The 25,712-nt window shown below is 39.0% G+C and overlaps 1 protein-coding gene and 1 non-coding gene across 8 annotated transcripts in view; one reads left to right on the top strand and one right to left on the bottom strand.

The window, feature by feature from the left end:
* The window catches only part of cfap46 (cilia and flagella associated protein 46), a 65,649-nt gene that overhangs the window by 14,534 nt on the left and 25,403 nt on the right, over positions 1-25,712 (bottom strand). For 3 of the 7 annotated variants that reach the window (XM_087850373.1, XM_087850367.1, XM_087850371.1), the window contains exons 21-46: positions 24,596-24,706; positions 23,684-23,865; positions 22,331-22,462; positions 22,020-22,182; positions 20,911-20,983; positions 20,095-20,230; positions 19,833-20,016; positions 19,387-19,540; positions 18,508-18,731; positions 18,270-18,392; positions 17,916-18,077; positions 17,313-17,461; positions 15,835-15,933; positions 15,699-15,759; positions 15,027-15,146; positions 12,727-12,927; positions 12,534-12,640; positions 11,704-11,886; positions 10,315-10,453; positions 8,669-8,866; positions 6,262-6,450; positions 5,800-5,916; positions 3,500-3,679; positions 3,173-3,346; positions 1,067-1,164; positions 688-755 (exon numbers count right to left, since the gene is read on the bottom strand). In XM_087850373.1, the coding sequence (XP_087706499.1) occupies positions 688-755; positions 1,067-1,164; positions 3,173-3,346; positions 3,500-3,679; positions 5,800-5,916; positions 6,262-6,450; positions 8,669-8,866; positions 10,315-10,453; positions 11,704-11,886; positions 12,534-12,640; positions 12,727-12,927; positions 15,027-15,146; positions 15,699-15,759; positions 15,835-15,933; positions 17,313-17,461; positions 17,916-18,077; positions 18,270-18,392; positions 18,508-18,731; positions 19,387-19,540; positions 19,833-20,016; positions 20,095-20,230; positions 20,911-20,983; positions 22,020-22,182; positions 22,331-22,462; positions 23,684-23,865; positions 24,596-24,706 (3,727 nt within the window). The remainder of the gene's footprint in view (positions 1-687; positions 756-1,066; positions 1,165-3,172; positions 3,347-3,499; positions 3,680-5,799; positions 5,917-6,261; positions 6,451-8,668; positions 8,867-10,314; positions 10,454-11,703; positions 11,887-12,533; positions 12,641-12,726; positions 12,928-15,026; positions 15,147-15,698; positions 15,760-15,834; positions 15,934-17,312; positions 17,462-17,915; positions 18,078-18,269; positions 18,393-18,507; positions 18,732-19,386; positions 19,541-19,832; positions 20,017-20,094; positions 20,231-20,910; positions 20,984-22,019; positions 22,183-22,330; positions 22,463-23,683; positions 23,866-24,595; positions 24,707-25,712) is intronic. The other 4 variants (XM_087850368.1, XM_087850372.1, XM_087850369.1 and 1 more) reach the window with 3 other exon arrangements.
* On the top strand, positions 13,175-13,268 carry trnai-uau (transfer RNA isoleucine (anticodon UAU)). The gene is made up of 2 exons: positions 13,175-13,212; positions 13,233-13,268. It is a non-coding gene; the product is annotated as a tRNA-Ile (tRNA).

Genomic DNA, 25,712 nt, shown 5'->3' with positions numbered 1-25,712 from the left:
CACATTCTTTCAATTCTAAGTTTTTATATATCAGGGTATAATAAGATATCATCTGTTTCCCATAGCAGCTCACAAAATTTGGTTAATGTCACCTTAGGCCAACAACAACATATGAAATGTCACAAAAAAGTAAAGCAAAATGCAGAAGCAATGTGTGAAAAACTAAATACACCATTCTAGCTTCTAGAACCATGTAATTGCTTTCTGTATAATTATCATGCTCTCACATTATTGTGGAGAAAGTCTGATGCTCTTCTTTGTAACATTCGTTCAGTTCATTGAGGTTTGTGGGGATTCCTTTATGCACGACTGTCTTAAGCTACATCATTTTAACCATGTCAAAATCTGAATTTGACAGAACCATTACAACACACTGGTTCATTTCTTTTTCAGCCATCCTGTTGTAGATTTGCTGCTGTACTTGGGATCATGTCATGTTGCTTGACCCAATGTTGGTCAAGCTCTGGTTCTCGAATAGATTGCCTCATATTTGACTCTAGAATCAACAGCATTTGATTAGCAGTACCTAGCTGTCTCTTACCATCTAAATTCATATGGAAGCAGTGAATGTATTTAAATTTGTTTTTTATACACTGCTTCTGCATTTTGGCTTAGTTTTTTGGCTTAGACACAGTGCCCACCTAAAGATCTATCTCAACTGTATTAGTTTAAAAAAATGTATCACACCTGTAACTTGTGGTGTCCTTCCCTTCTGAGCTTTAGTTGCCTCATAGAAACCACCATAGAGTTGTGACCTGAAAAAAAAAACAATACAAAAAGGAAAATAATTTCTACTCTTTAACTATAAACCCATAAAATATGTGGTGCATCACCTTTACTTAGAACATACTTAATTGAAAAGAACATAGAATTCTCTAGTCACATTAAGTGCTACTCTCAACATGAATCATTGGGCTCATTCAGCTCCTCCAGACAGGACTACAACTAGTGTGACTTGTGACCTGTGATTAGTTGCTCAGTTGCTTTGATACTATTGAGATAGGGGACAAAAGTTACACAAAAGAGACAACATTTATAAAATGGAAAATGAAAAAACATAAAGTACCCATCTTCAGAGTGCTGAAGCAGCAAGATCTTAAGAGTGGGGGGGAGTTCTCCCAGAATGCTCAGGTGGTTGGAAATGATTGTCAGGTGGCTGAAGGTCTGCAAATCAGATAGTAAAGATCACAAATGTATATATAGTCATAGCAACTGCTTTTTGTTTCCCCTTCTCAAATGAAAGAGCTTACTGAGCAAAATTCTCATTTGTATTCCACAACCCCAATCCCAAAAAAGTTGGAACACTGTGACATTTAGATATCAAAATGTCCAAACTAAGACATTTTAAGATTTCGTTAAAAATCATAGTTAATTTTGAATGTGATGACAGCAATACATCTGACAACTCGGGAGAGGGGCAACAAAAAGCTGCAAAAGTGAATGACAAAAAAAAGAAACAGCTGGAGGCACATTTTATAAATAATTAGGTCAGAATTCTGAGATTAAAGTCAGAATTCTGAGAAAAAAATAATTCTGATGAAAAAGTCAGAATTCTAAGAAAAAAGTCAGAATTGTGACTTTTTTCTCAGAATTCTGAGATTAAAGTCAGAATTCTGACAAAAATAATTCTGATGACTTTTTCCTCAGAATTCTGAGATTAAAGTCACAATTCTGACTTTTTTCTCAGAATTCTGACTTTTTTATTAGAATTCTGAGAAAAACGTCAGAATTGTGACTTTATCTCAGAATTCTGATTGTAATCTCAGAATTCAGAAAAAGAAGAAAAAAAAAAACTTGCCCACTTTTTTTCCCCCAGTGGCCCTAATCCTCTTCCATACATTTAAAATGGATTAAGCTGTTTAAGCCTTTTTTGGAAAACATGAACGCCATGTGCTCTGGACTAAAGAACTGAGAACTTGTTTTCAGGTCTCTGTTTAAAAGCCTGCGTCTCTGATGGTATGGACGTACATCAATGCCTTCCTTGGAATGGCAATGGTTGGGGAAGATGTAATAAAAGGATAAAATACAAATAGAAATGCCCAATGTATTGCCAACTGCTGCACCTTTAAGAAAAACAAACTTACAACACTTTGAACATAAACATTCGAAAATGCACAGGTACATAAATCAATCTTCTTGTGGTTTGAGTGTGAGAGAGAGAAAGAGAGAGACTCTTCGGGCGCCCATGACCGATGGGTGGGAGTCCCAGATGACCAGGGGCGATGGGCAGCCAACCCCACTAGAGGCTGGTGTGAGCCCAGATCAGGGTCCCAGGGCTCCAGGGACCCAAGAATAACCCAGTACCTGGGAGAGCCTTAATATCAAAATTGAGGGGCAGATAGCAGTGAAGGGGTGAATGGGGCCAATACAGCAGCCCCACCCACCAGCTTCTGGTTAACCCACCTGTCCCCCAAAGCCCTATGTGTTTGATGATGTTGTGAACCTTAATGACTATAGTGTAATTAAAATGAGGGGCAGGTCGCTGCGCAGTACAGTGAGCAGAGCCAGATGAATGGCTCTACCCACTGTGACCTACGAGACCCACAACCCTCCATCAAGACCCTACCCTAGAGGCTACCCCTGGAAGGATAGAGCCGGGAAACAACTGGCTCAGTAGGCAAATTGGTATGTTCTGATAACATCTTTCTCTGACATTACAAATGACAGAAATTACAAATTTTCTCATTCCTATTACCATTTCCTAAATATTCTTCTCGTCCATAAATGCTGATTTAAATATTCTCCTTTGTGTCAATGCCTGTCTATCATCAGTTTTTCAATGCATATGTTTAGGAGGTCTCAGCAGCAGTTTTCTAAAGCTATAAACAGCTGTTTGACTCTTTCATTTCATTTTATAGCCAATATCAAAACATTGAACTGTTTCTGATAAAATTCAAAAGTTTTCCTGTCTTTGTTGGTTACCCAGAATGCTCACAGGGCTGCAAATACTACAAAGATGTCAGACACTGGACTTGCTGCTTTGACATAAAACCCTTTAAAGCCCCAAAAAATGTTTCCAGCTCCACTGCTCTGTGTGACTTTGGAACTCTACAGTGCAATTGAAGCAAAGGGCATAACAGCACCACTATTTTGCTCCCCATCAAGGGAATTTACTAAGCTGGGTATGACAGCATCCATAAATCATGAGCATGGGTGTTTGGTGACCTGCTACCTTGGAGAGGCTGCTGAGGGAGTCCTCCACTTCCCTTATCATGCTGCTGGGTCTCTCCTCGATAGAAAGAAGCAGATTCCTGCGGATGCTGAGCAGAGCTGAGAGCTGGGATGCACTGGTGTCGGCACAAGCAGAATTTAGGACCTCAGCCATCACAGCAACAGTGCGGCAGCTCTGGGAATAAAGGAGACGGGTGGACGAAAGAGCGGTTAATCTTAAGGAATTACCATAAGTGTTCTTAAAGAACATCATAAGCAAGCAAAGACAAAATCTGAGCACACGCACATCATCTTTGCAAAAAACAATAGGAATGTGTTTTGCATGTACCTGAAGCAGGGCAAGATATTGACCGGCCACTGCAGGGTCAGACTGGCCATGACACTCCAACATGTTCAGAGACGCACCGGCCAAGATGGAGGAGGATAAATTGTGTTGGAGACATAGGCTGATGGACTCAGCCAGTGCTTTGCTGGCTTGTGCCAACAGTTGCTGAGCTTTCTGGCTTTTCTGTAGCAGAATAAAGAAACATAAGAAGCACACATGTACACATCATGGTCATGCAGTTGTAAATATATGTTTACATGCATGTTAAAATAGGAATTCTGGAGCCAAAATAACAAAATGAATGAACTTTAATGAAAGTTACCCCTGCATATGGCTTAAAATCAAATTCTACAACTGTGATTGTATACATATGCAAATTAGTCTCTGCCTCACCCCTCTATTGCTTGTCTACATAGCATCCCTGTAGTTGCTCTGTATCAGTGAACCCCATACACTCACAGTTAAGTTCTCTTGCTGGTGTAAGTGTTTTAGACGAGATGTGAAAATCCAGTGAGTAATATGTAAATCTAAAGGTCCTGTCACACAGAGGAGGATGCTGTTCCAGCACGTCAAGGGAGCGATAAAGTCACAGAAACAATGAAAAAATACACTGTGTCCAGAGCACACTGGAACATACCTATGTGCTAGCAGTTAAAACTAAACACAACTGTCAAAGCTTTTTTGCACATGCAGTATTTAAGTTAGCGTAACTTAACATGCTGTTGTCAACTAAGGTAATGCAATCTTCACTGTACCTCACTTGTGTCTGCTTCATGTGTGTCTGTTTCACCGTGAAAAACACACAACAGAGAACAGGAGGAGAATGAGGAGACGCACACAAACCTGATGTTGTCAGCCAGCTAAAAATGATACACCAAGTCGCCAGCTCTGACAGCCTCACCCCACGTTACAAGTTTTTTGCCTTTGGAAACTTTTTGGTTTCACAGACAATATATGTTTTATGTAAAAAGGTATTTTCCTAGGGTTATAATGCTATATCACCGGTGTGTAGAAATGTGTAACTACATTGGCAACAGTGTAAGTGTGATTTGTTAAAGCGAGCACTTTTTCCAAAACAGTGGTTTCGGAGCAAAACAAGCTCAAGGCTTTTTATGTCAAGGGTTCGACCGCTTTTTTCCTTAGAACACAGACAGTGGAATGCAATTTGTCAGAAATTTCAAATCATAGTTTTTCCTGTCAGCATGTGGAGCATAATCCATTTGAATATGATGTGCAGATATTTCTGTATTTATACTACATTGGAGGTGACGTTTATAAGGTAAACAGTTATCTAGACGCCAAAAATACTGTTGAAAGTATCGAAAGTAAAAAGCAAATCATTTCAGAGAATAAAGAGTTCAACACTTTTACAATAAGTGTAAACAGATTTGGTGTTAAATGTATTTCCTGCCCTCCAAGAACTCCAAGAGCAATATTAAGGGTTTAATTATGAATAATAATATTTAAGGATGCACTTTAAAATCTGGTCTATAAAATAGTTTGCAAGTGGTTTCTCCGATGGCTCATTTGAAAGATATTATGTAAATAATAAATACTTTCTATAAATAAATAAATGCTTACATGCTCTTACATGTTCCAATTTCACTGTACAAAGCATATGTACAGCAACAATAACAGCATCTTGATCTATCTTTACATAGGGTGTGGAGCATGTAGACCACGAAGATCACTTCTGTGATCACTTCTTATTTCATACCATTAAGGTTTCAGTTAATAGATAACAGTCCTAAATGGTGCTTTAATTCCTCATATTTCTTTAACTACAAGTTTTATTAAGTAAACATAAGCAAGTCAAAAGAAGGAAAAACAACAACAAAAAAACCCCTCATCTTACCCCACCATGCTCTCCAACAGAGAATTAGTTTAACAGGCAAAGCACCGTCCCCAACCTCCCCAAATAAAACCGCATAATAGAGAAACTGGTTAAAGCTGTCTGTGCAGGTGATTATCTCATTTTGATAAAATTCAAATGGCGCCGGGATTTTAGGAACAATACATTTCGTGACAATATCATTAATCTCAAAGCAGACAGGCACGTCAAAACCGAATCTTACTTAACATTCCAAAATGTTGCCACATAAATAATACACTTCCTCTCTTTTCTCTTCTGCAAGTTTGATGTTTACAGGAGATCTTTCTGTGCTCACTTTCAATATGAGAACTATGCAAGATGCCTGGAGAGTTCCCTCCGAGGGATTTGAGAAGTGGGGAAAACCTTAATATAAAACCACAGATTAGAGATGAGTCTAGGGTGCTGGGGTCACTTGTCAGAGGGTATGTACCTGCAGCTCAGAACTTTTGGCAGAGGTCATTCGCAGCTTTTTTCTGCTTGATCCTCTGTCTTTCTGCGAATCCCCTTCCTCTGTGGAAACGGCTTTAGAACCGGCCCAGGCTTCCTTCTGCACAAAGTTGTTTCAAGATCATGATTAGTATAAAATCGCATCATGATCACAAACCTTGAAGTTCTAAGCTTCTCTGTCTTAAATTATGTAAAAGAATATCCATCTCTCTAATCACTATAAGCTTGTAACCCCGTGTTAGGTCATCTGTGCACCGGTGCATGCATGTGTGTATCTGGGCCTGCATCCAAAAAGGCCTGATTGTTCTCCAAGACTTCTGACTTCCACAGATAAAGAGAAATTATATGAATGATAAAGTTTCTACAGTTTTTCTTTCTATGGCCCATAGGGCTGCATACATACACATTACCTGTAAAGCTATAGCTGAACGTTTGTGTTATGCACCTGCTTATTTGTGTCCCACAGAGAACACAGATAAATGGGATCCTCCTGCACAGCCAGCAGTCTCATGTACTTTCCCATTAGGCTCATGCAATGAGCTCTGGTCTCCATACTGTCCAGGGACTGAGAGCTGACTGCAGCCAGCTGGCCTAGAGCAATCTGCCCCAAGGTTGTTCCCACACTCATCCATTCCTGGACAAGACACAACAAAATTAAGGTCAGATGAGGAGATAGATCACAAACAAATTGCTTACTTACACTGACAAACAACTAGCTGGATTCACAGACTCCAAATTTGATTGGATGCATTCATTCATTGATGTTTGGGAGTTGGCTGTAGAGAAATTTGCTTTGGAAGCAAATGCAAGCCCAGGTTTGATCTGTTTTTAGCTGATCAAATTTGAGTTGATCTGCTTTTCTCTTGTAATGGGAAAAGATTTTATGAAAGCCGCTAATAAGAGGCAGAATCGGCCTGTGTGGAGGCAACATGAAGTACTCTAGTTACAAAATGTGTGTATTTCTCAAAAAATAATTTCCTACATGTGGAGAAAGTGATGAAGAGAAAAACAAAAGAAGACAAGAAAGAAAGATCAGAAACAAAGAACTGGGATTTTACAAAAATAACACACACAGTCTGATAGAAGGGCAAAGGTTGACAGTATTTGTCATGCTAGTAGAACTGCGAGCTCTCAGACTCATAATTTAAATGATCGATATTAAATGAATAATTTCCACTTCAGACTTCTGGATGATGCAGTTGCTAACGTCTTATTGGACTTTCCAAGCATGCATCAACTGGCAGACAGGACACTGAGAATGGATACAATTCTAAAGTAGTTGTCAACAGAGTTGAGGTTTAGAGCAGCCTTTGTAAATGTGGATCTTAACAGAAGAAATACATGCTAGTACTGAGTGCAATATGAGGCTCTCTCTCACCTGAGGATCATTCTGCAGCAGAGAGGAGTGAGTGCATACCAGCCCATGAACGCTGGCAGCTATTCAAACATCTCTGGCACATTACGTTACTAGAAATCCCACAGACGACTTTCATAGCAGTGCACACACGATGGCTCTTAGTACTTTGCATGTTAGCACCCCCAAGTGGCAGCTAACCTGCACACACCTCTGAACTAAATTTTAAGGGAACATTAGGAAAAAATGGATCTTGGACATAATCAACTGTCTTAAAAACTGTACATAGGAAACATGACAAATGAACTAAGGGTTTACAAGAGGATGGGGTGTTTTTTCATTTATTTAATAGCTGGTTTATTTTCTATCCTTAAAATATGTTTTAGATTCAAAGAGTATTTTCTTAGAAAAGATCATTTCAACTAAACCGCAGTATGGTGCCAAAGTTTTAAGTCAAGCCTTGTTTTATTGTGCTGTGTTACAGATACATGCAAACATACATGGAAATCCTCTAATGAGCTTGTGAATATTTGGTATGACCACCTTCATTTTTAAACTTAGCCTGAAATCTCTTAGGCAGCTTTCCTTTCATTTCTTTAAATAGTCTTAAGGAATAGTTCTCCAGGCTTCCTGAAGGACATTCAAAGCTCTTCTTTGGATGTTGTCTGCTTCTTGTTCTGTTCTCTGTCAAGATAATCCCACACTGCTTCAAAATTTTTGAAGTCAGGGCTCTGGGGAGGCCAATCAACTGACTGATAATGTTCCACTGTGCATGTTTCTATTCGGGTATGATTTTACTGCATTAGCAGTGTCATGCTGAAAAATTAAGTTGCTGCCAATCAGATTCTTTCTGGTTGTACAAAAAAATATTTGACTTCTCAAAGCTAGAAGAGCCTGGAGAACTATATCAAACCCACTTTCCAAATTACAAGGAAGTTTGGTTTTATGGAAGCAAAATTAAAAGGAATCAGGGGCGGCTCAAGACTTTTGCACAGTACTGTGATGTGCAACTTTCGTGGGGTTATTATAGTTAATTTAAATGAACAAAAGCTAAAACTAAGTGCCCAAATACTTTTAGATTAAATAACATTGAAAGAATACACATTTAAATAAATAAAAATCTACAGGAAATGTTTCCAGTTGTTATCTTTGTTAGTTTGTAAAAAAAAGTTTTAACATAACCATCCTGTAAAGGTTTATTATTATAACTGAGGCTAAGATTCCTACATGACTGTGAGTCAACTATTTTGTATTATTATATTGTAAAATAAAGAAAGAAGGAATAAAATAAAGCTAATATGCAAACAAACAAAAACTATAAACAATAATTCAAATGTGTAGAATGCAGAATGTCGGTGTATAGCAGAATCTAAAAATGTATCATATCAACTCATGTCAAATGAGGGGTCTGTGTTGTACTCGGCATGTTCGACTACATCTGAATCCAACAAAAAGATCTCACATTTGTACCATGATGTCAAAGTGTTTGCAGTTTAACCTCTTCTTTGGAGTTAGGCTCAGGTGTGCAGCGTGAATATTCCCCCAGTGCTATTTCAGCTAAGGTCATCTTCTCGCAGGCCAAAGCCTGCAGCATCTCCTCGGCACAGTGCTCCTCTAGCATGGACAGGCAGAATTCAACCAGGGCCAGCCGCAGGCTGAGCAGCCTCCGCGTGGCTGCCAGTGACAGTCCATGTCTCTGGCAGGGATGAAAACAGCACCAGTGTAAAAAACACATGATACAAATACAAGAAGCAGATTATAACAGAACTCTAACATACACAAACATATTCTTTATATGTTGTTGTGTGTGAGGCAGAACTCAAGCAATGTTATACTTCAAGAAAGTGTTATAGTAAGTGTGTAATAAGAGACAGAGAGTAAAAGTGGGCAGTCTATGGTTTTTAAGATAAAACTCCAAACAACCTAGTGACATCACATGCTGTGTTCACACAAGAACACTAACTTCTTAAATCCAGCTTGACAGACAGTGTTAAATAGATGACAGCTTTTTAGAGAAGGGCTCCATGATGTAAATTAGCCTTAATGCAATTAGTGTTTCATTTCCACGTATCAGCTGACAAATATTCTCTCTGGTCTGTTTGGGTATACGAGTGGGCTGTGCTGATGAGTTCAGAGAAGATCTTAGATACAAAGTTGGATCAGATATTCTGAGATGTGGATATCAAGAAACTCGGGCAGCAGTTTGAAGGTGAAAACCCAGATTTAAATAGCACAGAATTAAAACACAGGTGTACCCAAATTATAAATATGAATAAATGAGCATGACTTCAGAGGTTACAACTATTTTCTTCTGTTTTCAATGTAGGGTGGCAAAACTCATCCAGTATTGGGCAGCAGCACCACCTACTGAAAGCACAGTGCTACGGCATAGCTTTCAGCCTCCAACAGCTAAGTCAAGCATCCATAGCAGATTTAATCAAAAAACGAATTGAACAAGGATTTGCGGCAGGTGTGGGAACTGTTGGATCGATCTTTCTTTTGTGATTCTATCAGAGCTGCATCCATCATTATGCCAGTTCATCTCTGCCCCTGAAGCCCTCATATAACCTCATCTGTATGAGAGTGTGAGGGCTACACTGAGGCCCGGTAGCAGGTTAAAAAATGATTATGTTTAACTGTGAACTACTTAAGAAGATTTACATGAATGAATATGGAGGTATATAAAGAAAACATAGATACACTAATAATTAGCTATCATACAACAAGGAAGCCCAGAATATGACAGTGACACAGTAATACAAACTTTATTGTGATTCGGTCAATCAAAGAGCACAAACAAAGCCTGTTACTTAGATGTTCCAGAGTAAATTCCCTTCCTCATTCCAAATAAGCTCAAAACTTCTCTAAATAAAAAGAAAAATCGAAAAAACTTAACCATCTGCACAACAATCTCAGCCAGAGTGCTTGGCTGTTAAACTCTGACTGTTATAGCCAAACAAATGTACTATCACAGCTGCTCAAAGTCCTTTTTCAGCCTTATTTTCTGCTGCTTCAAACATGAGCAGACTTTCTGTGACTGGCTGAAAGCACAGATAGGAAAAGAAGTTTCTACATGTAAGAGATTAAAAAGCTCGCAACGTTTTTTGCAGAAAACATCATGACAATGACAGATGACAGATTTACCTCTTCCTGTGGGGGGAGCAGACTCTCAGCATTCTGTACTGCATGTTCCTGCACTGTGACAGCAAGCTGCAACTGAGAGAGCCCATTCATCAGGAAGCTCTGTTTCGACTCTCTTTCAGTAGTATGATTGGCTAGGATTCTGTAATAGTTTAATAGGATAGAAAACTAATAATAGTAGAAGATAAAAAGCACACCAAGACAGAAAAAACAGGTGTAATTCCAATCTGTCCCCTACATCCTCCCACTCGGTAATGAGTCTAATTCTGTGTGGGATCACACTTGCAGCTCCTGAAGGGATTCTTAAATTAAAACAAATTTGGGTGTATGCTTTTTTCAACAGAAACTTTAACTACCAATCAGTAGCTGCAGCATTGTACACTCTAATGGATGGAAAATGCACCTACAGTTAGGGCATTTCATTTGTTGAATAAAGACAGTTTTTGTTTAGCCTCTGTCTGTTGCTTTGTATTTAATACTTGGATGAAAATACTTGGATGAAGTCAGTGACTGAAGTCTAGAACCCACAAGCATCACCTTGAATTAAAGCTGAAAGTCCCCATTTCAATCACATCTTTGTAGTTTGATTTAAAATACACTGCAGCAGTGTACACAGGCAAAACTACAAAAAATGCTCCAATAATAATGGGCCTCACGTGATTCCATTATAGGTTTATACAGGCATTCTTTCGAAATGCTTCTTATGATACACTTCTTATGATTATTTTCTTCTTTATTGTTTGTTATTCTTAGAACCTTCAAAACTATAAATATTTTTTTATCAAAAATTTAAAACATTAAAGTCCATCCATCCACTTATCAGGGTCGTGGAGGGGGGGAGGGCTGGAGCATATCCCAGTTATTACAGGGCAAGAGGTAAGGTAGACCCTGGTCAAGTCACCAGTCTATCATAGGGCTGAAATTCACATAGGCAATTTTGAATTTTGAATCACTTAACCACATGTCTTTGGACATGTAGAAAGAAGCTAGAGCACCCAGAGAAAACATGCAAACTCTAAATCAGACCTGATGGTGGAGTTGAACTCAGAACCTTCTTGATTGTTAGTCACAGTGCTAACGATTACACCACTGTACTGCATCGTCACCATCAAATTTTTATCTTTTTTCTTTTGTTTTGGATTTTTAGAAATACAAAGTTTTGAACAGTACCCAAGTAGAAAACTATTTGAGTGTGCGTATAGGGTGAGAGCGCACCAGCTGGATTTGGGCAAAAGTTTGTCTGTGTGAGAAAACAAGACTGAATGAAAACAAGCACACTTTTATTTGCTGTAGTGAACACTGCACTTCCATACTGCACATAGCATGGTTTAAAACTGTTCCAATTTTAAATACTGTTCAATTTAGGCCTGGTGTAACTGGTGGCTGACTAACCTCAAACCATGCGCACACTCTCCATGTGCCTCTGCTGCCTGTTGTCTATAGCCGAGTTTAGTAAAGCCACTGGCGCTCTCTCTGAGTGTATCGCAGGCAGTCATTAGCCTCTGGAAAGCCTCAGTGTGGAATGTCTCCAAAGGTTCCCCACTGCCAATGGCACGTATACATTCCAAGGCTCCTCTGAAAAGCAACACATCACACTGAGTTAGATAAAGATTACATCAAATACGTAATTGATGTAGACATTGCTACATAATCAGTGTTGTCAGTTTCTTTAAACATTTAGAACAGAATTTGAAACAGATGTTCAAATGAATTACACTGAATGCACATTATGTAAAGCAACTAGAATAATTTCCAACATGCAAAGTAGATCTTATTTCTTAAAGTTTAAAGTCTGTAGTGAAGGCACATTGTGACATTCTGTAAATGGCTTAAACAGTACTTAAAAAATACAATATGTATTGTACAGCTAAATAAACCTTAGACTTAAAACAATACAATAGTTGTTTGGGACAAAGCATCAGAGTGTTCCAGATATATCTGCAAATAGTAGATAAATGGTAAATAAACTGTTAATTATATAGTGCTTTTCTACTCTGAGTACTCAAATCACTTCTTGAATGCTTAGCATTATTCAAAGCTGTATAAGATATTTATAAAAATATTCATCTGTGGTTAAATATAAAATTCACTTAGAAGAGATCAAAAGTAAAGTTCAGAAATGAAAACAAATCTTAAGAAAACAAAAAACATTTATAATATAGTCAGCTTAACTAAGAAAAACTAAACACTATTAACATCTAAGTAGAAAGCTTCATGTTTACCTCATCTCCAATGAGATGATCAAGAATGTGAGCAGTGGGGCTTGGTTTACCCGCTGCTCAAGTACTAGCTTCAGAGCTCTACAGCCTTGTTTTATAGTCTGATCAACCTATAAAAGAAAAAAAAAAGCCTTGAGGGAAAATTTCTACAAACACAACACTGTGCAAAGACTCATCAGAAGGTTGAATTCTATACCTTTGTTTGAAAATCGTTGTCTCTCTGGCATACCACAGCTGTGACTTTGGTAAGGGTAAGCTGGTACCAGAAGTCCTCATCCCCACCCAGGGTTTGGGCTTTGTCTAGCAGAATCAGAGCCTGGGCATAGTTCTGCTCTTTACAAGCCAAACTGGCCAGATAGATCAAACTTCTTGATATAACATTTTGGTCTCCAAGCACCTCAACAGAAATGGTTTGAATCAGAAATTAAATCAATTATAGAAGAGTCAAAGCAACCAAATGCAATTTGGCTCTGAAGTAATTCTAGTCTAGACATCATCATATTTTGTGTAATTCAGTTTGTATAGCGTTAAAGACTACATAGCATTTCCAAACTGTAATCACAATACATCTTTCTGCAGCAAATTTCAGTTATCTTATTACTGTTACACAATTAAGATGATACTTGAATTGCAACATAGCACAGGCTCCAGTGGCGCAATCGGTTAGCGTGCGGTACTTATATGACAGTACACTGTAGAGCAATGCTGAGGTTGTGAGTTTGAGCCTCACCTGGAGCAGCTTTTTAAACTCCTGTTGTCAACCATACAAATCAACAGAGGGTGAAGTAGAGAGATGATAGCACCGGGAAAAAAGAAGAAGTGAAAGATCCTAAGCCTTTAGTTAACATGCAGCGACCAGGCAAGGCGGAATTAGAAGATGATGGAGCCACCAGGGAAGAGGAAGGACGACATGCTCAGGGTTGGTGTGACAGACAAAGATGCCAGGGATAGGGTGAGATTGAGTCCACTGTAGTGACTCCTAAATTGAGCAACTCAAAGAAGAAGAACATTTACGTTGCCATCAGCTGCCTTCAGTTTCTGAGGCAAGAGGGGAAAACAGTGAAGCACTCTATAACTATGAGAAGACAAATATCTAATGATAAAGTACGAATTGTGATCAGGCCACAAACACCTGCCCACTGCTTCTAACAAGGGATTGACTCTTTCAAAGACAGCATTAAAAGACAGAGGCAGCAGTGAAGAATCCCGGTCGATGTGATATTAGAGATAAATGTCAGGCTGCCAAAGGTAATATACAACAGGCCATAACCAGGCGTTACAGTGGGATTTAGAAGGTTAGGGAAACCTAAAATCACTTTGAAATAAAACTTGTGAAAATATGTATCGTGAGCTCCAGTAAATTTGTCTTCTTTGAGTTATCAGTTGACCTTTACTGCTGCTGCTCTACTTACTTTACTGCTTTTTAACTGAATTTAACAAAATTAAAGGAGACAGAGCTGTTTAAACTGATGTCTGCTACTCTTGATGTAACCCAACACTGACCATGAACACCACAGCCTGCCCTGCACTAGTCCAGCATAGTGCAGTACTGTAAACTTCATCATAAGATTGAAAACTATCCAGTTTAGCCTGCACTCATCTGCCAAGCATTCTTATGCAACCTTTAACTAATACAAACTATTATACTTTAATTGGGTTTTCAAGTCTTTCACAATGCGAAAAAACATAACCTCTGAAGATGAAAATCTGTGATCAGCAAATTTTTTAAACTTATATATAACTTATTATTAAAAGTTTTTTTTCTCCCTGAGACATGCAGAAACAGGCTTTTAGCTCACAGACACATTTTGGTAAATCCTACCAGGAACACATTTTGTTTGATGATATTTGTTGAGTTGTGTGAAACATTTGAAATCACCTACTAATTCTGAACATTACTCTGTTTATTCTCGCTCCTCTTCTGTAGCACTGGCCAGCTAGATGCTGAAGTTCTGTGACAACAACTTTACTGATTACCAATAAACTTAATTAATGAGTCCTCAGACTTGACTACTCGTTAATCTAATCAATCTGGAACAATGCTTCAGCCCCTGCTAACCCCTGGCAGTACAGCAGAATTGCTGTGTCAATATCATTTTTCTGTGAAGTGTCATTTACCCTGGTTTCCAACAACACTGCTGTCAAATTCAATACTAAAAGAAAATCCTCTCTATGTCCTCCTTAGTAGTTTATGGATTTGTGCCAGCATGTTAGCATGTAGCCTGTAGTTTTATTGTTGTGCCACTGCATATTAGGCTATGCTGCAGGGTAATGGGTAGTGAAATACTTTACTTAGCACATCCTGGATGTAAAGTAACGTCATAGCTTGAATACTGTGTCTCATGTTAGTTGAGGGTATTTTCTTGTCATAGTTGAGTCTATTAGAATAAATGTTCTTTCTGATAGTGGTGACAAAGAGTAGATCAGCAATATGTTTTTTAGAATGATAAATAAAGCTTAGGGTAATATTTTCAAATATTTCCTTCCTAATCTTACCATAGACACCATGTGGGCCTCAGCCAGGAGTTGTCTGGCTGACTGATAGAGTCCCATACTGAGGCAAACCTCAGCTTTGTCCAGCCAAATGTCCGGCGCACTCTCACCCATCTCTCCTTTCTGCCAAAGTATTCACCAAAGTATAAGACGATAACGTTTTTTTAAATAAACTGAATCAAACTCTTTCTCAAGCTTTCAGTTGTCAACATGTTGCATACACATGAGATATCAAAAAGAAGATTACACATTACACATAACGCATCAAGTGTATGTGTAATATGTAATGTGGATGTAACATTACGTAACTAAATGTATGTAACATGTAAAAATCATTACATGTCCTGCTGGGATCTTATAGTGTTTATCAGCTGTGATTACATAATCAACATTATTAACAAGCTGAGGTTATAGAGAATAACAGAGTTGGAAAAATGGGAAAAAAGTGAAAACTATTTATAATTCTAGCCTCAAAAATCATCATCTTAAACATCCAATATTAATCTGCCATAACTCTGTGCTATATTATAAAAGTACTAATTTAAATACCACAACTACTGGGGCTGTTGTCAATCATCCTCTGGGAAGCAATACAATGAATGCTAATTAGAGTATAATTTCTTTAACATGTAAACCATAAGCACAGATGCATCTGTTTTGTGAGAAGAAGCTGACCTGGTTACGAGCTTTGCGGAGGCTGCTCCTCTCCTGCGAAAGCACTACGGCTCTGCGGCACCTGCAGTCATGAATATGATATCATAGGTTATTAAAGATGCACAAACATTAAATCTTTATAGCCCAGTTCACGTACCCCATTTGTTCTCGTTCTGGGACTGCACTCAGAGGCAGAAGCTTCTTCTGATATGGTGAGTGTGCCTCCAAACCCAGCTCAACACAGGTTCTGGCAATTCTAATAAGGTGAAAACAGGAAGAGGAACATGACATTCAATGATGGAGTAACTCATGGGACCACAGGCTGACGCTCCTTAGTCAGTCAGCTAAGTGAAGTAATTCTTTTACTCTGAGATTTAAATGAGATGAAACGTGTGCTGGAAACAGCCACACTTACTGTATACAAAACTGACATAATATTTCTTAATATTTGGAAACGGTAAGTATTCACTGACTGAGCCACACACAATTTTATCACTGCGTATCTTCGAGCTATGATCCAAAAGTTTTGGGAACAAGTCTAACAGGTAAAATTAAAACGCTCACCGGATTTAAATTTATCCAGTTTTTCATTCAAGATCTCTCAGTACTTTAAGATCTCTCAGTAGAAGTCTGTCGTGAGTGAAGAAACATGGGGAAAGTGGAAAACTTGGCAGGCAGGAAATGAACAAAAAACTGTGCGTATTTGCTTTTTAAGAAGATGATAAAATTTATAAGAGAAAGTGATATTTATTATATTGAATTTCTTTCTCACTGGAGAAACTGCTCCACAGTGATAGTGGTCAGAATGGGAGTTTTGAGAAGTCATCTGAAAACAAAAACTGCACTGGAAGCCTTTTCAACAAATCTCATCAGATTTTAACAGGAGATTTATTGACCAGTTCCCTGAACTTTTCAATCACACCTTATACCTTAACAGTGATGCAAGTGGTTAGAGAAGTAGGTGTGCAGCGCTTTTAAACATAGATTAGTATAAAGTAAGCTCCCCTGTAGCTGAGTCCATCCTACGTGTTCTGACCCAATCAATTCTGTTTCACGAGCCCTGAGACATCACACAGCGCCTCCTTTAGCCATAAAGCTTTATACAACTTTTTTCAAATATATAACATTACCCGAATACCTGTAAACTGACAGAATGTTGAAAAATTGAAAGGCACACTAAACATGATGTAAACTGTAGCTGATATAGATAAAGTCAAAGGTTTATTTATTCAAATATTGAATTATTAGGAAAACATGCTTGGTGTAAACTTGCTCTATACCAATAAAGTAAATCTGATTTAACCCGATTCCAGTAAACTATCAATTTAATTCGAACAAATTAAATTTGATGTTTTACATTCCACTCATGTAGCAAAAATTCCACGGAAAATTTACATGTTATCCAGTGATTTAGAGTCAGCAATTTGGGCGTAAATATTTTTTGAGTCCAGCTTTTTTTTTTACACAGAGAATATTATCATGTATTTAACAAATAAAGTTCATCACTGAGCAAGTTATCTGATTTTTGTACCACCCTCTGAACCTCAAACCCTTTAAACAACATTCTTCTCATATGCAGGAGTACTACCTAAGACCTGAGTGTGAGTGTGAGGTGTAGGTCACCCTGGTTTTTACCTAAGCCTGTAGAGGTCAGAGAGGCTTGTCATATCCAAAAGCTCATGAGCAATGATCTCAGCTAGATGCACTGCAGGAAGGGTCAGGTGGCCGAGTGACAGTGAGTTCAGTTCTCTTTCCAGCAGGTTGAGATAAAACAGGCTTTGTTTCTACAGCCAAACACAAAGAGAAACATAAAGGTTTAAAGACTTTCACTAACAAGTATACATCAAGACTTTTCAGTGTTTTATCAGAATAGAAAATGGCTCTTTGCTCCTTTTTCAAACCAATTAGATGAAGTCTTGTTACATATTGCCATCCCACTGAGACTGTAGATCCATGAATGGATCACAGTACATGTTTAATTTAGAATACCAGGGCTTTATCGTCTTCTGACAGCTTAAATTGATCCCCAAAGATCAATAAGTGTGCTTTCTTGTCAACAAAACTTTGCAGCAACACTGACTTTAAGCTACCGCCTCACTTTGATATAGCCAAGCCTTTGATTCTATATAGCTGGGAGATACAACCTCTGCTAAATAAAAAGTGAAGTCTGAGACGATACCACAGATGGTACACCTTATAATGCAGAGAGAAATGTATGAGAGAAGTTTGTAGTCTTGCCTGTTTTGTAATGCTGTGAGTGTTGATACAGTGGGGGTTGCTGCTGGTTCTGAATATCTGCCTGGCCTGGTCGGGACAGACAAAGGAGGCCCAGCCCCTCGTGGTGGAAGGAGGTGTCTGATCCAAGATAACAGCTTTAGGTCTTTCATCAGCAGATGTAGGCTGGTCAAACAGATGAGACACAGTACTGACTTTTTGTTTTTAACACCGGTGTGCAGTCAACACGTAACTTGTGAAATGTGAAATCAAACAGGCAGAGTGGATGAACATAACTGGCATAACTTTACATTTAAGTCAAGTAAAGTCAAGAGTTAAATTTCAAAGCGAGCAAAGGCACAAATATGAGAAACTTACCTGTTTGGCTTTTTTGTCTTTGTCCTTGTCTTTGCCTATTTTGGATTCAGCAGTGGTAGGAGGTTGGAGTGCCTCACTCTTTGCCGTCTCTCTGGAAATCTCGCACGCTGCTGCCATAGAAACCTGTAGTGAAATACGGTGCACACGTCATGGCACATACTGCACTCAGCTTGAGCCCAATTTGCATCTGAAGCCGCTGTCAAAGTTGTCAAGAGCAGTGGGGTTGAAGATGCACTACCTGCCATATCTGGAGCACAAAAGTGTAGGCTCTGAGCAGGTTAAGTTGGTGCTCAGGCGAAGTCTTGTCCTCCATGATGGCAAGCAGAGTGTGTGCTTGTATCAAGTAGTCCAGACGACGCACTTCCTTTAGACCGGACACATTTTGTGTAAATGACAACCCCTGGACTCCGAGCACGTACTCACTTTTCACAGGGCCCAAATCCCTCTCTACAGATTCATCCTCTAGAGAAAAAAGAGACATAAAAGGTGTTAAACGAGAAACATATATAGGATAATCTATCAGAATGACTGAAACACAGTTACAACTTAAGAGAATAATAAAGAGGTTTTATTGAAGAGGGCAGTTTATCTCTGAGGGAATATTAATGGTACTCTCAGCAGGAGACTATAAAGACTTCTTACAGCTCTCTTTAAAGCGGTGCTATCTTATTCTCAGTGGGTACCCACGTGGGATCTTGACAAATCTTTTTCTCGAGTGGTCAGTTTGTTTTCCTCTGATCCAGTCTGGGTTTTTTTTGTTTTGTTTGCACAGGGGAACACGTGACTTTAATGTTGAAGCAATTACACACAAGCAGTGGCAATGCTCATTTTAGGATCAGACTGATCAGATGTTGTTTTCTATCTTAACCTAACACAGTGTAAAACATCAGGGATGGTTAAAAAAAAAAAAGCATGCAGGCACACGTGCTAATGTGTAATTGCACACATGCAGACTTAATCCAAGTGGAAAAGCACTCCTGAGATGTGAACCTCAGGGGAATTCTCAGAATGTGTTACCTTCCCCCCCAGAGATTTTCAGAGTGCACAGTAGCAGAACTGGCAAAACTAGTCAGTGACACTTGTTTGACAATGAGCGAGACGAGACAGGGAGTCCTACCTACTCCATCTGCCTTCCCAGGTTCCATGTGTAGAAGGATATCTATTACCCATTGAACCTGAAGTTTGGCATCCTCTTTGGGGAAGTTGTGATTGTACAGCCACTGTCCAAAACTTAACAGAATGCTGACTTTCTGCCATTTAGTCTCTGCGCTCTGTTCAGAGATGACATTAAAAACACAAAAGTAAAAAAAATTATCATAAACATGAAAAATTCAAGCCTGATCATATGGAACTCTTCACACCATATAAAAAAGTATTTGAAGTGGGTTGTAATGGCACGTCAGCACCACATGATGGTACTAAAACCATTGCTACAAATATTGCACTACCTCCATGCACAGTCAAAACACAGGAATTAATATTATGCAATTTATGACTGTTTTTTTTTTTTATATGAAAAGTTTATAACTTATGCATTATGTTTTCCATTTCGAGGTATATTACTGTGAGAGAGACGATGGCTTTCTGGTGGCAAGTCAGTTGTTTGGCTACCGTGTCAGCATACAGTGCCACCTGATGCCACATGAACGAATGGCACTGCTCCCCTTCATCTTCTAATTTCTGCATGTCTGGCAGTATGTTCTCTCCCAGCTGTGCTTTCACCAGCACACCATATTTGAGCAGAGACCTGGGTTAACACAAAGAAGAGTCAAATGTCTATGTTTCTAAGCTCCTCTCATCTCTTCATGTTCATGATTTCACTCACAACCGGTGTCTACTGCGAGGCATGTCTCTCATAGCTTTGGCCAGCAGCTGCAGGGCACTTTCAAAGTCTTCCTCATCGATGTAGATTTGGAGCAACAAACGGTAAATAGCTGCTCTCAGGGTTAGGACCTCTTCATCTTTCAAAGACGCAAATATACAGACACAGAAACATATAGAGTTTAAATGTTCGCCTCTAATGCAAAGCAAACAAGTGTGTGTTCACCATTTTGTTATCAATTTGTTATCAATAGCCAGCAAAAGTCACTAATTATGCTAACATAGCATGCATGTATTTAGACTGTGGGAGGAAAGCAAAGCATCCAGAAAAAAACACAGCCAAGCACAGGAAAACAGAGGTTTGAACCCAGAGCCAAACCATACCACCAATATACAAAACAGATACAGAATAAAACTCATTGCAGTTCTATATGTGTTTCATTTAAATACATGGAATGGACTGGTATTTATCTATTTATTAACACTGGATCTCAAAGCACTGTAGACTGAGCTGGAAGCCAAAGTACAGATGTACAGGGAGAAGATGCAAACTTCACACAGAAAGGCTCCAGCCAGGGTATGAACCTGAATCTGTGAGGTGAGACGGTAAACCACTGCACTACTGTGCATCACCGTCATGAGGACAACCAAGAGTAATTATGATTTTATGACTTTCACTGCTTGTGAATTCACAGGTATGTTATTGCCCATCAAAAAGGAGCACATAGCTATACTGAGGTCAAATAATTAGCTGTAGGGTACATTTGTGTAGATTGTATCAAAGTATGTATTATATTTTGAGGCTCTTTTTGGTGCTTACTTGTTGCTCTGTGTTTTGATCTCCTTAGAGGCTGTGCTGCCAAGGTCAGTGGCCTTTTCACTTTGCTCTGCTGCTGAAATACAACAGGAAAAGGATTGATGCTTTATTTTAACTCGCTTGGGAAATCGAGCATTTGCAGTAGCTAGCCGGTCATAGTTAGAGCTCACTGATAACACATAGGAGCAAAGGCTCTGTGACCTTTCCTTATATATATCCCTGTCTCAATATCTGTAAATTCTCTTCCAGACTCACTGTTTAGCAATTTGGGAATACTATACAAAAAAAGTCCATCATCTGTATATAAGCTAGATCATGTTTACCCCCACTTGCAACATGATGCTTAAGAACAGTGTTGAGAAGAGAAAAACACGACAGATAAACATCATTCTGAATTCTCACATAAGTGCTCTTTAATTATAGATTTTGCAGTTGAACTGCTGTTTATCCCCGTGGCTGGATTGCTGTTCACAGGCAGAGATGGGCAGATGTTTTGCACAATTGAGCACACCCACAAGCTTTTCCCCTTTAGGACCAAAAGAAAAAAAACTGCACTGATTTTCAGAGGATGTTAAGACACCTTAGTCACCTTGATAGCAACAAAAATCAAGCGTTCAAAAAGATGCAATTAAAAAATGGCATGAAAGAAATAGAGATTTTTTTTCTTTTCGGCTGTTGATATAGCAGAAAATGTTATAAATGATCCGGGAGAGGCTGTCTGTCTGTGTCTAAACCATTTCCCATAACATGGAGGCTCAGTGTCTGTTTTCGTTACTGCTGAGCTCTGCGTTAGTGTTGTACCATCACATTGTTCTAGCATAAATCTAGCATTGTAGTTGTGGAAAAAATGTCTTCCCACATATGTATTTTGGCCAGGTGCAGACAAAGAACAGTAGGGAATACCTGCAGTCTGGAGATTGTCTACATATGGGAAATACTTCTATGTTAAGATATTTAATTTATATGTGCAATGTATCTATTTCTACTAAAGCTGGATAACTAATTATTTTGATTTACGTAGATATGGAGGGTCATCTATGTAAAATTCCTCCTCTGAATTGTTGGATAAATTGATATGGATGAATATGAGAATAGCTCATTAAATAACAAACAATTTCTTGTTTAGTGGTATGAACCAGGGTATTCAGGATCATCTTTAGGTTCTCCCGGAGCTGCTGCCTTTCCTCAGTCCTCCCTGTCAGAGGTAGACAAGTATTCCAGTAATGCCCGGCAGCAGTGACACACAATGCTGGACTGACAGCTTTCTCTGCGAAACTATGGACGAGAGAAGGGAGAACTCTGATTTAAGGGCAGAAATTTAAAATGCCTGAAAGTGCAGACTTAGAGACTAAAAAAAGCAAAAAACATTTTCAGCCTAAAGCCTAAAGCATTAATCAATAAATCAGTTTACTCTAAACAGTACCTGACGCTTGACAAGAGCACTTCCATTGCCTCCCAGTAAGTGTGTAGATCTCCCCTGGACTCATGAACTAAGCTCAAACCTCTCAGGCAGGTTGCGATGCTCAGCATTTCATTCACTGCAGTTGGGCCATACCTACACGTGTGAAATCATCTATCAGGCATTATCAACCAACAAACCAAACTGTAAAAGTGACATATGTTAGCAACCTATGGGCTGAACATGTTTGCTAGGTTAATTAGTGGCTGTCGGTGTTAATGTGAGTGTGAATGGTTGTCTGTCTTTAAGTGTTATCCCTGCGAGAGGTTGGAGACCTGTCAAGGGTGTGAAGTAGCTGTTAGGTGGACAGCATTTGCCCGCTATTTGTGTGAATGTACCTGATCAGAAAGTGGCTGCACACAGTAAGCAGATTTGGTGTTGTAGCTTTAACGCCAGGGAATGCACTCACATAGACAGCCAAACAAGAACGCCTGGGTGAGACCTTACTGACATACTGACTCAGACAAAGTAAGTGAAGAGCACTGGAAAATTAAATTGACAAACATATCTCACAGTCTGTTGAACCTAATAACTTAGAGGAGAAATAAGAGAACATTTTGCAGTATCTGTCAGTCCTGAAGGCCTGAATTTCTATTGAAAAAAACAAAAACAAAACAAACAAACCCCAAGACATGTTTTTATTGACTTTTTATAAGTTGTTATATTTGTATATAGTTTTGATTCGAAAACTAACTAAATGCTGTGCAAAAAGACTTTTTTAAGCTAATATGTGCAACTGTAACTTTAAGATCTTCACAGTACAGAACTGCATCTCTACATGTAACAGATATTAGACATTTAAGAACCGTATTGTCTATTCGAATAACGAATCATTAAGGGTGGCAATCATAAGTGGTGTGCCCTCTGTTGGAATCAAACACTCATTTAAGTTAGTCACCTTAAGATTCATTAATACAGTTTTCTTTTTTTAAGATTTCAGAGGCAGGATTCACATGGTTCACAGGCTGGTTCTGGCCCTCAGGCCATACTCTGCCCATGTAAGCTGTAGGTGAAATACTGGTAACACAGAACAAAAATATATGAGAAAATCACCGGACTTACTCGGGACGAAAGCAATACATCTGCCAAATCTGAAGCAGACTGGCTGCATAGTTGTCAAAGCCAAACAGAGCAGGCAAATAGATAGGTAGCTTAATACGCATCGATTTCTTGAATTATCAGTGGGTTATGGACAAGATGTTAACTGAGCCTCAAAGTCTCAACTACTTTGCCCGAAATGCTTTCTATAAGGAATCCCCATTTTTAAAAATGACCCCGGTACTTATTTTACAGTTGAAATAAACCAACCACACTTACAAAACACACGGCATGGTGTTGAGACTTTTTGTGGCTGCTTCCTCCAGCAGCAGAGCCCTCTTGGTGCAGCTGCACACTAAGCTGTAGTCCTTGACATCGTGGCAGAAGGCAGCCAGCTGGCACCACACCTGCAACTCCACCACGGCGTTGGACCATCTGCATTCCGACGCCATGCTCACCAGCTTTAGGTGAAGAGTGGAGAGAGGGGAGGGAATGAAAATGATGGTGGTGGCAGTGGTGGTGAGGGAAGAGGAAATGATGAGGGGGTTGTGGGAATACAAGGAAGGAGGACTCAAAGTTGGAAGGGAACAAAATTAAGGGAAGGTAGAGGCAGACAGGGGAGGGTTGGGGCAGGGCCAGAAAAGTGATTGAATGGAGGCAGAAAAAGAAAGGTGAGAAATAAGGAAAGGAGTGGTGAGTGAAAAGGCAAGAGAAGAAAGTGAATGCATGGGTGTAAAGGATGAAGCAGGAGGAAGAAAAAGAAGGACAAGGATAGAAAAGAATGAATGGACATATGCAGACAAGAAAAAAATGGCAGAAAAAGCAGGAGCAGGATCGTAAAAAGTGAATGGAAAAAGCAGAAACATTGAGGATCTGTCCTTACTGATAAAAGAATAAGAGAAAGAGTGAAAGCAGATAGAGGGGTGGAATAAAGCCAAACTGTCTAAATGAGCAATTTTCAATAGGAAACTAAACTAAAGTAAATGCACACGTGCTGATCATATCAGAGGAGTGACAACCATAATCCTAGTAAAGCTGGATGATCAGGGTTGGCACAGTACTTTTTTCATTTACTGACACTACTGACAAATGATGAGATGCAGACAGGCTGCAAGGGCTCAATGGGTCATGTTGACATCTGTTGTTGCAATCTGGGCATCAGCTACTGTAGGAAAACAGAGAAATACATACTGTGGAGAGACTGGGAGCAGAGAACTCCATATGCCTCGGGTTCCTATTGCACTGGAGCATCTCCACTCCAACCAGCACACACGCCATCACAGACATGTCCTCATTCTCACTCTGCAAACACAGTGGAAAACAACTCATACTCAGCTGCAATCTACTCAATGTATACATACAGTTTAATTAACTGAAACTCATATACATGTATTTCTATTTGTGTATAAATTACACATAAAGATGTAGTATAATTAAGATATCGCATGTGTTCCAAATGCTGCGGAGATGGTCTTGTTGATAATGTATGACTTCCCATTGTGTGGAAAATGAGTCGATGAATGATTTATTGATTGCAATTAGAGATGAGCCGCTGTTATATTAACGGTGCAATTCCTAATTTGCATGACAAGAAGCGAACCTCATCTAGCAGTGAGTCAAAAACACATCAGGCCAAAGGAACTAATGTAGGGCAGGAGATTCTCGGCTGAGGAACAGTTAAAGGATTACAGTGACTAATTGAACGGTCTGCTCGAATGACAAATCGCACTTGTGCTTTTCCCGTGTTTTTGTCCCCCTCTGAAGCCGCACAATCATACGACACCTGGAGACAAACACACACACACTAGCAGATACAAAGCTTGAATATGAAAAGGGCGGATGCAACACCTACAGCATCACAGAGCATGTCAGCAGTCATAACAGTATCATAAGCACATTAATACTTTATAATAATGACATTATTATTAGGGGTGGGGAAAAAATCGATACTGTGTAGTATCGTGATATTTTGTTTGCTAATAATGTATCGATACAGGGACAGCAGAAATCGATATTTTGTAACAATTTTTTTTTTTGTGGACTGGAACATGCTCTGACTTCAGAGCATGTTGATCAGCTCCTTTTTCTGAGCAAGAATCCTGACATTCCTTCACTGTCCAAATGTGTTTACCTTTTTTTTTTTGGCAGCAATAAACATGTTTTATTTTAATTAAGTTTAAAACTTTTTTATTTAATGTAAAATTATATTTTGTTTTAATTTACTTTCAAATTCTTCAGTTGCTGAATGGGCTGCATAGTTTTCATAAATTGCATAGTTCAGAATAGCTACAATTGTACCAGATGGTTG

This window comes from Neolamprologus brichardi, chromosome 13 (assembly GCF_056152115.1).
Source record: "Neolamprologus brichardi isolate AB-2024 chromosome 13, ASM5615211v1, whole genome shotgun sequence".
NCBI lineage: Eukaryota > Metazoa > Chordata > Actinopteri > Cichliformes > Cichlidae > Neolamprologus > Neolamprologus brichardi.
This window is presented reverse-complemented; position numbering and strand designations above follow the sequence as displayed.